Source organism: Zonotrichia leucophrys, chromosome 3 (assembly GCF_028769735.1).
Source record: "Zonotrichia leucophrys gambelii isolate GWCS_2022_RI chromosome 3, RI_Zleu_2.0, whole genome shotgun sequence".
Taxonomy (NCBI): domain Eukaryota; kingdom Metazoa; phylum Chordata; class Aves; order Passeriformes; family Passerellidae; genus Zonotrichia; species Zonotrichia leucophrys.
The window spans coordinates 15,855,640-15,872,060 of record NC_088172.1 but is presented as its reverse complement, the minus strand read 5'-3'; the positions used below and the strand labels follow the sequence as shown (position 1 = coordinate 15,872,060).

General features: G+C 36.9%; 1 protein-coding gene across 1 annotated transcript in view; it reads left to right on the top strand.

The window, feature by feature from the left end:
- The window catches only part of ME1 (malic enzyme 1), a 154,875-nt gene that overhangs the window by 23,238 nt on the left and 115,216 nt on the right, over positions 1-16,421 (top strand). Inside the window, exon 2 of the mRNA XM_064707454.1 lies at positions 15,635-15,768. Within this exon, the coding sequence (XP_064563524.1) occupies positions 15,635-15,768 (134 nt within the window). The remainder of the gene's footprint in view (positions 1-15,634; positions 15,769-16,421) is intronic.

The following is a 16,421-nucleotide window of genomic DNA, read 5'->3' as shown; positions in this document are numbered from 1 at the left end:
AAATTGATTCTTAGGAGTAACATCTGGCTTCTAGGGAGCAATGAAAGCTAATATAAATGGGTAAGGATCATTCAGATGAGTTAAGTGTGCAATGGTTTTATGGGTTATGTGGGACTGTAAATTATCTGGTTAAAAGCAGCATTTCTCTTTTTACTTTGATACAGCCAAAGTGCCAAATATGTGCATGTTAGGTGCTACTAAAAGATATCAACCCAAGAAATCCCATTATTTCTTATCTGTTGTTCTGCTTTTTATTTCTCAACCCAAGAGGGACTAGGGTAAAGTCTTGTCATCTGTGGTTTTATATCTCTCATGGACATTCTATCAACTTAAGGGCAAAATTTTTTCTAAATCAAATACTTTAGATGTAAAGTTTGCAATTGCTTTAATGGGGACTTTAGCTGCCAGGAAAATATTAAGTGATGTGTGAGTTCATTACATCAACAAAGTAATAACTAAAACAGGTTTTTTTTGAGTGCTCTTATCAAAGAGCACTTTGGGAATTTTTCAGTTAATATACATCTGCCCCTAAAAACAAGCCTATGTAGGACATCTAAATTGCAGCCCCTGTCTGATGTTGGCATGACTTTTTTCCTATCTAGCTTTGGAGAAAGCTCGTGATATATTTTAATGGTTTCCTCTCTTTAGAAGGAAAAAAAGTAAATTTAAAAACAAATCAAACAATAGGAAGCAGTCTAGACCTGCTCCCTCTCCAGTGATAATTATCTATCAAATAGTGCTAACCTGAGCAGATATTTTCATTTTCTGGTCAGCTGTTTCAGAGCTCAACATGTGGTTGGATTTGTGGAGCGATGATGGAGGAAGAAGAAGACATATAGTGATATGTTTTCTTTTACTTGGATTTTATTCAAGCTGCCTGCAGTATTGTTTATGGATGTTACAATTTCTTTATTAAATAATCCACCCCTGAATTCAGACCATACATCTAAACTCAGTACAAATGCTTGGAAAGCTTATGGAATGCAAAGAGCAGGAAGAAATCAGTGTTGTTTTGTAAACAGAATAAGCAATGGTGATTTTTGTAATATTATTGTGCATTTGTCTGAAGTGAGTGAAAACATATGTAATGATCTAGATAAGTTTTGTGTTAATGGGTTAGAAGGTATGCTAAATCTCTGGAATTTTACTGTGGACTTCTGCCAGTGCTGTCTATTTTCACTCAAGGTTTCATCTGAAACAAACAAGCAAAAGTGTTTTATTTCTGGAGGTTTCTGAATTTCCTGTAATGTAAAATTCCTCTTGGAAGGAGGTGAGTTGACTGGCTTTTGGTTTTGAACAGGCAGATTTCTTTAACAGTGTAACTGATAGCAAAGAATGAGAAGGCATTCAAACTTGACACAGTTGTTAGTACAAGATCTACTGATCTGCAGAGCTACATGAGCCCAGCCAAGAGGTTCTCCTGACCTACTTTTAGGTAACAAACTTGGCTATCACTGACACTTGAGAAATGACAAACATTAGATCCCATATTATCATAGGTAGCAACCCAAACTAAAAACTTTGAGACTTAATTACTTTTACTTTAAAATCATGTTTTTCTTCTGTTGTTTGTGCCAGATGATGTTTCTTTGGCAAATTGTGTAATCTGTGGAAGAAGTGACCTAGTTTTTCAAGAATATGTCTGTATATGTAACAGAATAAATGTGAATTCTGGACACAAACAATCAGAATTTTCTAATTATTTGTGTTTATTTGAGTCACATATATACCTTTCACAACCTGTGTCCCTACTTTAGACTGTAAGAGGTTAGAAATCTCTGAATGCCTCTCAGTTCATTCTCCCACATGTGGAATAAATTAAGAGTATCTAGTAGAAGGATTTTTAATGTTTTCTATAGTACTGCTAATGATAGACTAGTTTAAGCTCTTAAACAAAAGCTTTCATTTTACAGAAGACTAATAAATAGTTCTGGTTCAACACAGTAATTTAAAGATTTCAGCTTTAAAAATTTGTCAAACTGGGAGATGCTTTCCCCATTGATGATGTGTTTTGGGTACCTGCTTTGTTTGAGGGACCCTCCTATTCCCCTCTAACTTGTGTGGTTTGTAATTCCCGCTGAAAGCTGGCTGGGGTTCTGGATTCATCCTTGTGAGCTTCCAGTGGGATAATGCTGCCCACCCCTGCCAGGGAAAAGAAATGTTGCCTTTCGCAGTGTGATTTGAGCTTTCAATCCGGGCATAATTAGGAACAGACGGCAAAGTAAGGTTCTTTGTGTGTGCAGTGTGTGTGAAGCAGATTGCAGCAGTCCAAAGCTCTTCTGGCACAATTACTTGCAGCACCTGTTTTTTCCTTCTTGTCTTCATCTGAGCTTCATTTCTTCAGCCTTCACATTTGCATTCGTGTGTGTTCTCTGATCTTAGTGTTCCTTACGCAGGTTGGACTTGCTCTATTTAGTCTGTGACTCCTACCTTTGAGCTCTCTTTCAGTTATTGGTTGAAAATAAATCCTGTTACTGTTTCACTTGCTCTGCTGGCTCTTCATTCCCCATCTGCTTGGGCCTTCTGCTTAACTTTTCCATTCTCATTGCTTTCAGCCACACCAGTTTGGCTTGCTTTCTGTGCTTACTGTCAGTGGCAACTCCTTGCTGTGCCTTTACTGTTCTTACTTCTTTTCCAGAAAAGTCAGCTACTCCTCTTGGCTACTGTGAGGGGCAGATAAACATAACTAAATTGGGTTGGTGTCCCCAGTAAGGCTAGTGACTTTGCAGTACTAAAGCTTGCTCCCTGTGAGCAGTGGTTTTTCTATACTATAAGGAAGCCAGTTTTTCTCATGAATCTTGTAAACGAATCCTAAAGTTCAGTCTATGTAAATTACATTTCCTACTAGAAAAATAAGCTGTCTTTGGAAAATCTTGCATATTATAGCTTAGACATATGGTCTTATTTTGCATGCCAGTACTAGTGAAAGAAATCTGTTTCTTTCAAGGATTGCTTTGCTGTGCTGAGAGACTTAAAACTGATGCTTCTGTACAACAGCAAAAACTACTTTTGAGACCAACGTTTTTGGGGAAGGAGGGTCTAACTAGTCCCTCTTGACACCAGTCATCCTGGTTTGGAAGGTTGCCACTCCCACTTCACACAGCAAGTAGTGTAACCTTTGCCAAAACAGTCAAGACCAGTGGTGAAATGAAGGATTTTGTTTTGTTGTGAAGCTTGCCATTAAACTCTCAGTGCATAATCATCAGGAGTGATTGTGAATATCTGAAGGCTCCTACGCCTGCTCATGAAATGGTCTGACTAGCATCTGGCAGTGTCACTACAGTATAAATAGCCAAGGTTCAACCACCACAATGAATTTGGTCTACTTTTCCATTTCAAGTTCCTACCATAAGCTGTCTAAACCCCCCAAAGGCAGTTCGGTTGACTAAAACTAAAGAACAGATTTTTGTGCTCTTTGAAATACCGTTGGTTCAATTTGTTTTGCCGTTTGAGTTCAGAAAAAAATATATGTTTTGTTATATGAGCTTTTCAGCCATTTTATTGTGATCCTTTAATCTTCTAGAGAAAAAGCATGACACCTAGAAATGGAAAATTTTGTGTTAGTGTCAAAATCTGTCTGTGCTGGGTTTTCTTGTTACTGTTTCTTTTCTTATCTCCCAATTTTTTGTCCTTGAAGACAGTGCAGATCCTTGACATTCTCACATGGGAATTCCTGTAATAGTATGCAGCAAATGCATTTGAAGTGTATCTACTTACTGCCAGCCTGGAAATAAGATACACTCTCAAATATGTGAAGAAATAATAAAACTAACAAAACCCCAGTGATGGATATGGCTATATTGCTTGTGCTAGATGAACTAATATTTCTGTACTATGATTTTCTTCATCAGCTGGTCTTTTAACCAGCAGGTACTTGGTGAACACTAAAATTTATTTTATTAAAGCAGCAGAGAAGTATCTGCACTTTCCATGTGAAACAACCCACACCACCTCTTCCATTTGCACAACAATGCACAGAAAGTTAATGTGCCCAATAGGAAATTTCCTCTTGGGTGACAGGGCTGGAAGTGATCCTTCATGTTCAAGATCTGTGGATCCACTGGGACATGGATTTCAGTTAGGACTTTGTTGGAGAGGATTCTTTTCTTTTTATAGCCCTTAGTATCTGTGGTCTTTTCCATATTTCCATTTTCTGTAAAAAGAATATGCTATTTGAACTTTAGGAACTAATAAAATAAGTTTACTATGCTGGTTTGTAATGTGGAAATTAATAAACAAATAAAATTCAAATGTCTTTCCGAGTTGGTTTTGCTAGTGGATTTTTTGTTCAGTTTTGCATGAAAGGGGCTGAATATTTGTGTTACTGGTCTGGTTGACATGTTAATATTACTCTGGATTGTTGAAAGGTTTCAAGAAATGGACAGACTTAATTTGTAGTTCATTACAAAAGTTATAAAATTGGTGAAAATTGATGATCCTTCATCTTTCTTAACCGGAGTACATCTCTTATTGCTGCCTAAAATACGTTGTGAACAGGTATCTCAAGCTTAAAGACCCCATGTCAGACTTAAGAAATACTTTCCTTAGATCTGTAATTTTATTTTACTCTGCCTTCACTGCATAAATGCTTTTTTTTTTTTTTTGTTAAATGCCTTAGCTATTAGTCTGAAAATACTGTGTTTTGCCAGTATGTCTCAAAACTTTCTCCTCCTCTGTGTTCCTGGTTGTTCCATACTGTCTTGTGTAGATGCTGTGTTTGTAGATCTGCTAACTCAGTGTGTCCCCAACAAGCTTACACCAAGGACAGTGGTTAAAGCTCACTCCAGATTAATTAGATTTAAACAAGATACTCTTATTTTATACAAGTGATGGGTCTGGCATCATACTTTCTTTGAGGAAAGGGAGCAGTTATTCTGTTATGTAGCTAGAAAAAGCTTATAACGGGTCTGCATAGTTAGATTATAGGAAATGTGAAAAGTTAGAATAGAGGAGCAATATTTCCTTCAGATTCAAATAGACTTGTGTTTAATGTTTACTGTCAGGTTACATTTTTCAACATCAACATAGAACATTTCTTTTTAACCTAATGGTTTGGTTCTTGCTTTGTTGTTTCTTGTTTTGTTTTGGTGGTTTTTTGGTGGATTTTTTTCTGTCTAGTTTTACTTTTTATGTTGTTTTAGACTAATTTCTGTGGGTGGCACAGTTAGATAAAAGGGCAACTAATCCTTGGTTTTCTTTGAAAACAGTAGCAACTTGAAATGCATTGGGTCTCCTGGGAGGGGATTCTTGTCATTTTTTCACCTTCGTGAATTTTCTTTCAGGTAGAGCTCTTGTGTGCCTGATAGCAAATCCAGATGGTTTTATATTGGCTGTTTTCCTTAACTACCACTCAGATTTTATTTCCATAATGCTCACTTTCCTTCAGTCTACTGTTTGCTTTGATGAGTCAAGCTCTTTTGGAGAGCAGTCAAATAAAAAGAAAAGTGATATACCCTATTTTATCACAGCTTTTTCTGCAATTTTTTTCAGTCTAATATTTCTGTGCAAGCAGATACTATTGATATGCAGGTTGTATCTTGGCAAAAGCAGAGCTGTATGAATGCAGCTGGTGCAGCAGTTTTAAATGGAATTGTTCTGCTGTTAGTAGATGTCTTACTTCAATCAGCTAACTTTTTGCATACTCAGTAAGGCTTTGCATGACTTTGCTGTCTCTGTAGAACTGGTTAAGTAACAATTTTAGGTTACAAAATTAGAACTCACACTAAAGTTTTAGAGTAGCTATGTCTTTTTTTCCCTGTTGAGTTTTAAAGAGTTTGCCATCTCAGTCTATCTGGCCCTTCATTGTATTTTCCTCCTGCCTTAATCTAAAGGGGTGGAACCAAACAAAGTTGTAGCAAAGTTCAGGTAAGATTACAGTTTTCAGGAATGTGTGTGATATATGACAATGTGTACTCTTCTATCCCATAGCTGCTATTTCAGATGCTGTAATAGTCTCAGCCTGTGGTTCTAATAACTGTGGCTATTGATGGCTAGATGGCATGTTTAAGAATTCAAAATGGAAAAATAATATGAGCTTACTCAAAGTCTTAAGTTGGCAATTTTTTTTTTGTTATTTTGTTCATATAACATGAATCTTCAGTGACATTTCAGCAAGAAGGAAAGTATTTGCAAGAGAGTATTGCAAGTAGGATGTCTGTGGTTACAGCAAGAATTGAATGCCTGTCTATCTGTTTGATAGCAATTAAGGCTGTGCTTATAGATCAGGTATATTCAGAGTGTAAATTTTTCATGTGGCTTTATATTTGGTTTCAGAGTACTGCCCAGTTCTGAGGAAAAATGCCAAGATTGGATGTAACAAGCTCCCAAATAGTTTGGGTAGGCTTTTTTCATGTTTACTGTACTACCACCCCTTAGACTGAGATAATTATAGTAAGTTTCCATCTGTAGAATGGGAAATGCTTGATAGGTGTGCAATACATGCAATAAATGTATGTGATAGAAAGGCTTACAGATCATATTACCAGCCTGTGGTAATAGAAATACTAGAATTATAGGCTTACCTATGACAATGGAAAGTATTAATGTAATTTATTTTGTCTGAAATAGTTCCTTATAATCCTAAAAAAGAGAAAGGGGCACCACCTAGGGTCCCACTTCCCTCAGTCTGTGGAGGGTGCCCAGAGGACTAATTTTGAGTAGACACATCACTTTAGGCACAGTAAAACAGTGCACCACCCATGAGTGACCCGATAATCTGTGTGCCTGGTGTTGCTCAACACGACAGTGCCATCAGCTCTTGGGTCACACCTCTGTGGTTCACCAGGCTGGCCAGTGCCCCTGTCACCACTTGGGACAGCAGGGACAGTGTGCACCATTGTAGTAGTAGTAGAAGCCAAGACCACAGCATTGAGATTGTTCTCTGCTCTACACAACTCTGTTATGGTATTTAAAATATTTATTTTTGTTAATTGTTTATCATGCCAGTGAGATGAAATTAGTTGCTTAGTCCTATCAGAAGCTTAGAATACAGTAGTTGGTAATCTGTTTAGTCTCTGAAAGGCAACAATAAAATCTGTTAAGGATATCAGGTTTATCAAATCCCCTCAGGATTTCAGGGCTTACTAACCTGTATTTGGTTAAGTACTTATTTCAGACAGATGGAATTTTTGGCAGTTACTGAAATTCCTCTCCTACTTACATGAAAATCATGCCTGACTCTCAAATAACACCTGATTTTACAAATGTAAATATTGTATATTGGAGACTGCGTGCCTGGCGATTGTGCTTTATTTGTAAAACTGTACAGTTAGAGAGGTATTATTTGGTGTTTTGTTTGGCAATTCTGGTTAACAATACATTTTATGTCAGCTGTCATTATTTTAATCTAAATTCCCTTTTTAAGTAGGGGTTCCATGTCAGTTATTCCACTGATAGCATTGCAAGCATCCTTTGATTGGAGTTACATATTACAGATATAGGGAACTGACTCCTAGCATCTGCTATACAAATAAATTATTATTTTAGGTAGAATTTCAGGTATGGTCTAGTAAAACTTCTTTTTATTTTTACATCTTTATTTAAAAAAAACAACTATTGTTCAAATTATAATTTATTTTGCTATTATTATATAAATTTAATATCTAAAAATAAATCTACCCATTGATGCATCTTTAGAAGACAAACAGTATTGACAAAGGTGGTAATTAACAAAATTATTTTTGTTACCATGCTTCATCCAGGGGGCTAGAGCTCTGAAGTGGCCTACAACCAGTGGTTTTAATCTATAGCATAGGTAAACCATGTTGAAAATTAAAATCTGTCATAAGAACACACTCAGCAGGTTTGTAAGTGATGTGGTAAACTGCTGTTGTGGCTGGTTCCCATAGGCAGAGCTTTCCCAAGTAGTATTCTTTGAGGGTCAGTACATCCCAAAGGAGTTATAAAAGAATAAAAATGGCTTAGAAATATCCAGGGACAAAAAAAAAAAAAGCCCAAAACCAAACCACAAAAAACCCAAATCCCAGCATAAGAATATTTGCTCAGCTTCTCTGGCTCTGTAGTTTAAACTGTGTTTTAGGTGGCTGTTCGGTCTCTGCTAGGGGCAACCAAGAGAGCCAAGACAGATCTCTCTTCACTGGTGGGATATCTCTGCTAGGGAATTGAGTCAGGAGACACACAGACCACAGCTGATATTAATTATTAAGCCTGTTATTAATTTAGCTGCTCTTACAAACAGAATCAGGGTGGTGTTGTTAATGAAAGATGGCCACATCCATTGGTCCTGGTTTGCTCATGCCTGTGTTCATTGTAGCTCCCAGGTGGGAGCAGCAATAGGGAGACAGCCACATTTTCAGACAGCCAGCTCTGATTTGAAAGTGCACAAATGCAGCTCTAGCGATTTTTCTAGTTGCTTTGGGATTAAGTATCCCAAACAGTATGAATAATTCAGAGTAGTGCGGTTTTTCAACAGGACATGTGGATTGAGGAATCAAAAGGGTGGTAGAGGCTTGATGTAGCAGCCACATATAGGCAATTAGTGGCCCCTGAGATGCAGAGGACTGTTGTGCCTGGCTGTTGCCTGGTGATGTGATAGCCTGCTATGCAGTGGATTTATAGTTGATACTATTGCCATAATGAGCAATGTTGATTGTTCCAATACCTTTGAACTTCCCAGTTCTCAGTAAGTGCTTATGTGTGTAAATCTGAATTTGGTCTGAAGTCAATATAGTAATTGCAGCAATTTGGATTAGTGACTGCAAGGTACCTATTCTAGAGTAAACTTTAACTTTATCCTATAATTATCACGGATGGATAGGTACCTATATTGCATATGAATAACTAAATTTAGAATTTTAACTAGACCCAAGCCATCATCCTACATTGAAGCACAGCATGCGATATACTTTTGTACATCATTATCTTGGTGACTTCTTTTACTGTTTGTTTGGTACTGCCTGCTGTTTGTGTAATACAGTCTTCTCAAAATTAGGGTGAGGGGAGATTATGCAATGCAAAAAGATTTTACTCTGTATGTGTATAATAAAACATATATAGAAATAGTTTCTTAAAACTGGTTTGCTTGCTTATGTTCAGATAATTGTTTACCTTAGCTTAAAGGATTGTAAAAATAAGAATGCTGTGATGTGTCATTTATACTGTGCTGGTCTGAATCATGCTTGTGTGCAATCACTGTATCAGCTCACGGCATGGCTGCCAAGCTGCCCACACATTCCCATGATGAATTTGCCAAGAGAAGTCTGATCTCCTGGCTGTCTGCATTTGTTTTGAGTCATAAGTCCATGGGTGTGTGTATTAGCTACTGTATTTATCTTGTTGGAAGCTGCTTTTGACTTTTGTTTCAGTTTCCCCTGTTGACTTGACTTTTTACGTTTGCTTTTGAAAATCCAATGGACTTAGAATTGAGCTATGAGTAGGCTTCAGGTCACTTGATGTTTCTAGGGAAAAAAATTGTGTGTTAAACACACTGCAGCAGAACTACAACAAGTCTAGAAAAACAGTTTTGAAATGTAAATGCCAAATGTCACAATATAGTTTTTAAACTTTAAGTACTTGTTAAAAACCTGTATTTAAAGAAAAGTGCATAAAACCTGTGCCTTTTGGCATTTTTTAGTTGAAACTAGGACAGTTTCTTCTTTTCTTTCTTCTTCTTTTCAGAGCTGTGCCCATCAGCTATTGTATTTTATTTTTTTAAATTTACCTTCAGCATGCCTCACAGTCTGACAGGTCCTGATGGATGCCTGTGCCTGGGGGCTTATCAAAAGGAGCACAAGTGCTGTATCTCAGTTGGATTCTGCTGTTTGCACTTCACCAGTCTTCCTTCTCTAGCTTTTCTCGTTCCTCATCTTAACCAGGGTAGATGCCTGACAGTGTCTGGCTTTTCAAACTCCAGTGAAGGCACTTAATTAGCAGGATTCATTGCTAATTTGGGGATTTCAGCTGTAGGCCAAGACCTGTACAAGATCTGTGTGTTAGGTACTGTAGAAAGGCAAGGAAACCACCTTTTCTCTGCCAGAGAATCTAATGCACTGTTAATCACTAGTCAGTATACTGATTTTTAAACCTTAATCTGAGATGCATAATCCAGAACTAACCAATATGCCTCATGAAATGCCTGATAAGAGAACCTGAGCATAGTTTTGGGGAAAAATAACTTTTTTGATAGCAGATCTGTCACACTGTGACTTTTCTACTTGCAGACTAATAATACTTTAACTAAAGTGTACATTAAAAATGGTTATCGTTGTCCTTTGGTTCTGAAAGCAAAGCTGTTGTCTGTGTTGCCAGATGATTGCAACAGAAAATTTGTATTTTCATAGTCAGTTTTCATTTCTCAACTTCATGCTATTCATCTTTGAACTGTCATAACTTTCTGCTGTTGAGCATATTTTTTCTTCTTATCAATTTGTATTTGTCATCTTTCTCCCTAGCCTTCATAAACAGCATTTGAAAGTATTTCTTTTTTTCTCCAAAATTTTAGTAATCCAAGATTTTGGGTTTTTTTAAAAAATTGAAACTAGATTCAGATATTCAAGCCATTCTTTTGTATGTAGACTTTACAGCAAATATTCTTAAGAAGAAACATGAACCTCTTGAGTTAATGCAACTTGACATTTTGCAGAAATACTTTTTATCTTCAGGTCCAAAAGAAACCACCTTAACAGAAAACTGTGTGTGAATTTGCACCATTAAAAAAAATCAGTCTCTTTTCTTATTTGCTGGGATACATCCTGGGACTGGTGGTCTAAAGCACTGGTTGCAGAAGAGATGTTTGCCCAAATAGCTGCATTAGCTGCCTCTGCTTGTAATACTTTTTGGCAGTCATGACAAGTATGGGTAGAGAAAACAGAAGAAACATCTTTAGCCATATGTACTTCTCTAACACCAATTTCTTGCCATGAACCACATTTGTTTTCAGCAGAATGAGTTCATTATGGAGTGTTATGCTCAGATTAGTTATTCTAAGTATTTCCTGGAGTATTCTGCCTTGACGTGAGTGTTGGACATGGAGTTTTAGAAGTATTTATCTGATTTTTCTGAAGTCATGTTTGGAGAATAAAAGTGAAAAATGTAGAGAAATGCTTGTAAAACTTTATTTTTGCCTGTTCATAAGGTGACTTTTTTAAAAACACAAATTATATAAAATCTCTCAAAGGGATTTGCAGATCATTAAACTCTTAAATGTAGCTTTAAATGCTTGAAAACCCATATATTCTATATTTTTATAGAGGTTGTATAAAAATTTCTTTAAATGTATGAAATTTTGAAGAGTTGTGTTTTTAGTTGGTTTGTTTGTGTGGGTTTTTTTAATATTCTGATCCTAAATGTTTATCACATTAGGTGTCTGAAACTGTTTTTATGTAGCTCATACCTAGCAGGACTATGCATACATTTTTTTTGCTTCCTCAGCCAAAGAAGTTTTCCTTAAAATAAACCAATTTTTACTTGGATCCCTCCCTAACAGTACTAGTGTAGTATGAAAAGCCAAAATTGCTGAAGGCTAAAGCTTGACCAGCAAAAGAATTGTCTGCAAATAGTCATGCATACCAAAGATCATGATTTCCTAAGGACTGCATCTAGTTCTTCTGTTGAATTTCTCCTGGAGACTTGTGCATGAAGTGGTGTGAGCAGCGTGGGATGATGTGTGACTGGCAACTAGAAGTGATGCCACTGATTCTTTATTTGGGATGTACTGGAGAAAAAACCCTTCCCTAGTAATTGAAGAATGTTTTCAGTCTTTCAGCCAAAAACATTAATCTTGTTTGCATGTCCTTTTTTTGTTCATTTGTTTTGAAGAATGGAATTTTTAAGAATGGAATTGTGGGGTTCTGTAGTCCATTTGTTAAAAAGAAATTATTCAGATCTGGAGCAGACAAGTATTGCAGGCAGCTGTGGAGTTTTCTCAGAGCTTTGTCTGGCAGAGCACTCCCTGGCCTCTGCTCAGGGATACCAGCTGCTGTGGTGGGAGTCTGCAAGGAGTGGCGAGGTGCCATCTCTCCTCTTTCCGGCTGTGGCAGCAGATGTTGAGCATAGCTGAGTCCCTCAGACTTGTGTGCTTTTTTACACAATATCGTTGGAATTTGTTCACTGTGCTTTTATGATTTAGATATACAGAATGAGTTTTTTAACAGAGAGTTTTTTCCATTTTATAGACTCCGAGACAGTGATGAACTTGCTTGTCCATCCCCAGAATACTCTGGAGACTGTGATTTTCCTCTAGCAGTATGTTAGACTAGCAATTCAGAGATTATGGTACTTCCAGATACACATCCTTGCTGTACCTTTTCACCTTCCTCCTCATTTCTTCCTTCCCCTTTCACAGACACAGGAGGCTCAAATATACATGCAAGTACTTGAGCTTGAGTACTGCTGTTGGTGGTTGTCTCCTGAACACCTGAAGTCTTATGAGCCTTGATTTTTCCCTTCCAGAGACTGATGAAAGAGTCACTGAGATAGAGAACCTTGGATGTGGGCATAATTTCCTCTTCTAAGCCAGCCTCCTTCTATATGCTCTTAGGCTGATACTTCTGTGGCACACCAACAGGAGGAGATGAGCTATCCTTCCAAATGAGTTGGAGTTTTTAAAAAGAAAGTTTTGATTTACTAGAACAAAAGATGGCTAGGACTTGGGAGAAATTGGAGAAGGATCTCTGCAATGAATACTGGCTGCCCTTTTAGTAAAGCTGAATCTCATTAGTGCATGGACAGGATGCACATATTGCTTTAGTACACTCTCTTTTTCTAGAGCGGTTTATATAAACCTAGCAATTATATGAGCTTTGGATATTCTATCTGAAGAAAAACTGTGTCAGGGCAATCTAGTTTATACTAAGAGAGGAAGCTTGTCTCTGTTCACTGTGAATAGAGGCTCTTGAAGTATTTTGAATATGCTCTCTGTCTTTTCAAGCACCGCTTAAAAATTCAGTTGAAAGCCAGTGCAAAAAGCTGTCTGATACAACATGATGCTGTGCTGTTTATTCTGTTTTGTTCTTTTTCAGTACTGCAGCTGAAGAAGGGTAGTGATGTATGTGTAACTGCATTACACCGACATTGTAGGTGAGGGGCTTTGGGAGATTAGAGATTACGAGCAGAGGACTGACAGTTAAGAGTGGAGTTGATAAACCCACAGACATTAAATAATGAAAGAGTACTGAATGATGTGTGGTAATAGAAATCACTGCCACAATTGCAAAACGTCACAACATTACAAATGGAGAGACAAATTCAAAATTAAATGTATTTGCAATGAGTTAAATTTCTTGAAAACTCAGCTTTCTGTGTAAATCTGAGCATATGAAAGAGTATTTATATGTAAAGAGCAAAAAAGTAAATTAACCAAAGTTTTGACTTTTGAGAAAGGAAGGTAAATAAGGTGGCCGAAGAATAACTTAGTTTTGCCAAAAGCAAACCAGAGCATATAATGAAACATATGAAATACAGCTCTTGAAGAATTGCAAACTCTTAACTGGGAAGATTGATAATAACTATACTTTTTATCTTTGTGATGTATATGAAGCATAAAGCAGTGAATAAATCAAAACTAATTTGGCAGAGGCTAATATTTATGGTTGTGGTCTCTTGCCCTTATGCTGCTTTTAGATTGTTATACTGTTGTTCTTCTTGAAAAATTTGTTTGTAATCCAAGCTACAGAATAAAAATATGTAGATAGTTGATAATAGTTTGGATGCTAGATGGCAGAAGTCTGTCCCATCCAGGTGTGCACAAAATATGCCTCTCTGGGAGGGAAAGGAGTGTGTAAACCAAGCTGGACCTAGAGCCCTCTCTGCTGGATGGCTGGGAAACAACACTTCAAGCAGGAAAAAATAAGAATTTTTATCTAGAAAAGAAAATCCGAGGCTAGTGCAAGAAATCTAGACATAAACCATAAGTCCTACATAGTTGAAGTCTTCCCTATTATAAGCAGATGGAATAGGATACACTTATTTCATAAAATGACCTTGTCTTATTAAATTATCAGGTGATATATTTTAATGATAATTCTTTTCTTCTGAGTAAATATGGGATCTGAGAGGGAAAGAAAAGAATTAATATTTCATCCTGGAAATCTGAAGAATTAATAATATCTGTGCCAAAGAGGAATATTCAAGTAAAGGATTTTCTAACCATATAAATCCTAGGGATGTAGATGGGTGCTGTGTTTTCGTAGTAACCAAAGAAACTAACACTTACTATAAAGCTGTAGTAATACATGGAGAATAGACTATTCCAAGATGAAGTACTCTTTGAAAAAGGCATTTGGCAAGATGTGACACATGTGTATGTTTTAAAATAAGATGTATTTTCCAGTAAGGGGGGAAACCCTATTATAGTAATTAAAGTCCATATTTTATTCCTAATGTAAAGCCAAACACAGACATTCAGAAATTTTTTTCATTCCATTTGACTAATGGAAACAGGGGAAAGGAGAATTGCAGAGAATAACTGGATTGTCACTTTACTACTAGCTTGAGAAGATCCATTAAAACTATGCAACTCCCTGAAGTCCAGTCACTTGGAACTGATTCTGAAGTGTGCGTGAGCACACGTGGCTTTTTTAAGCCCAGAAAAGTCTAGTGGAGATAAGGGGGATCAACACTGAATAAACTTGTGACGAGTGTTGACTCTTACTTCTTCCGTGATTTTTCAAGATGGGATAGCAGCTGAAGACATTCATGACCTATCTGGCCACAGAAAGTTCATTAGGGAAAAAAATGCAACCTTTGTGTACACATTTGGGAATGAAATCTCACATACATGGAGAGCTACAGCAAAACAGTTGCTCACCTTTATTAAACTTGCTTTCCCTTCATTTCCTGTCTAGGGAAGGAGAAACACATTTTGGAAATGTTTGATGTTTTGTAAAGGGTTCATTGTAAGATATTTCTTTTTCTTGAGTCATCATTTCACTTAAGGTAACAACTTGATTAATGTAATTATAGAGCAGATAGTGTGATGGGGTTGCTTTAGGGCTTTGTTCCTACTTTTTTCAAGTCACAGTCACATAACCTCTTCAAAATTTAGATTAAAACTGGTGTATGAAATGTAGCCTAGTAAGATACAGGAAGATTTTGTAATATATTTTTGTTCCATACAAATCAACCCTATGAGGTGACTATTTCTGAGAAAAAAACAACAAAAACAGAAACAAAGAAGAACCTGTCTAGGTAAGCAAGCTAACTGGCTGTAGTTAGCACGCAGAGTAAAGCTTCAGCAGCCAGAGTGCTCGATGCTGGTATGCTAAACCCACACTCATGTTTCTGTTGTAAAGGCACCATCTTTCCTACAGTAGCTTGGGTAATTTCTGAAGATGATTTGGACAGACAGACCTCATTAAAAGCTGAAAATGAGTGGAGTGAATATATGGCTGCTTTCTTCTTCAGCTGTAATTTAGCAGTTTTGCAGGTGCTACACTTGGGCTACTCAGGAGATGTTAACTAGTTCTGTGCTGAGATGGAGTTATTGTATTTGTACAGGTCTTTTATGGCTTAATAAAACCTTTTTCCCAAAATAATTGCACCATTATAAATTCTGTTTAATTTTAAATAGATTTTAAGTTGCTGACTTTCCCTGGGCTATGATTTGCTGCAGAAGTTTTCTGTAAATAATTATCTCTTGTGTAAATCTATACATGATTTTATTTTTCTGTTTTTTTAGGGCATGGCTTTTACCTTGGAGGAGAGGCAACAATTGAATATTCATGGATTATTGCCACCTTGCTTTCTTGGTCAAGACGCTCAGGTTTATACAATTCTTCAGAATTTTGAAAGGCTGACATGTGACCTAGACAGGTAAAGTATGGCTATGAAACTTTATCCTACTCACCAATTTATGAGTCACTTTCATAAAAAAATTCCACTGTCACATTAGAAAAAAATCTATTCCTGCTTTAAAATTCTAATCTTCCAGAGCTGTTCACATTAATTTTCTTTGATAACCAAATGATTGATACTGGTTATTATCACCAGGTGATAAAGGTCACTGGAAGCAAATGAACACATGTGAAACTAAAAGTCAGTAATCACTTTACATGCACATAGATACATATGCATTAAAAAATAGTACATTTGAAAAATGTTATGAAACTAATATGTAACATAGTATTGCTGTGCTTGGGTATTTTTAAGGAAAAAATCTGGAAAGGGCTTTGTGGAGAGATAGAATGTAAGAGAATAGTGCAGAAGGCAATCTCACACCTGAGGAGTTGCAGCTGTGCCAATCACCAAAGATCAGGAACAGGCCTGCCCTTAATAGGCCGCAGCTGTGTCCAATAAGAAGAGGAGTGCTACAAAAGAGTGGGTTAGCTGGGTGAGGTGAGAATTGGAGTTTGTTGGTTGTGCTGTGAGGAAGGAGGAGTCAGTGTTGTAAGGAGATGCCCATGAGAAATTGCCAAGAAGGTGTGGGACTTCTGCAATAAGATGACAACAGGGCTTTAAATATTTAT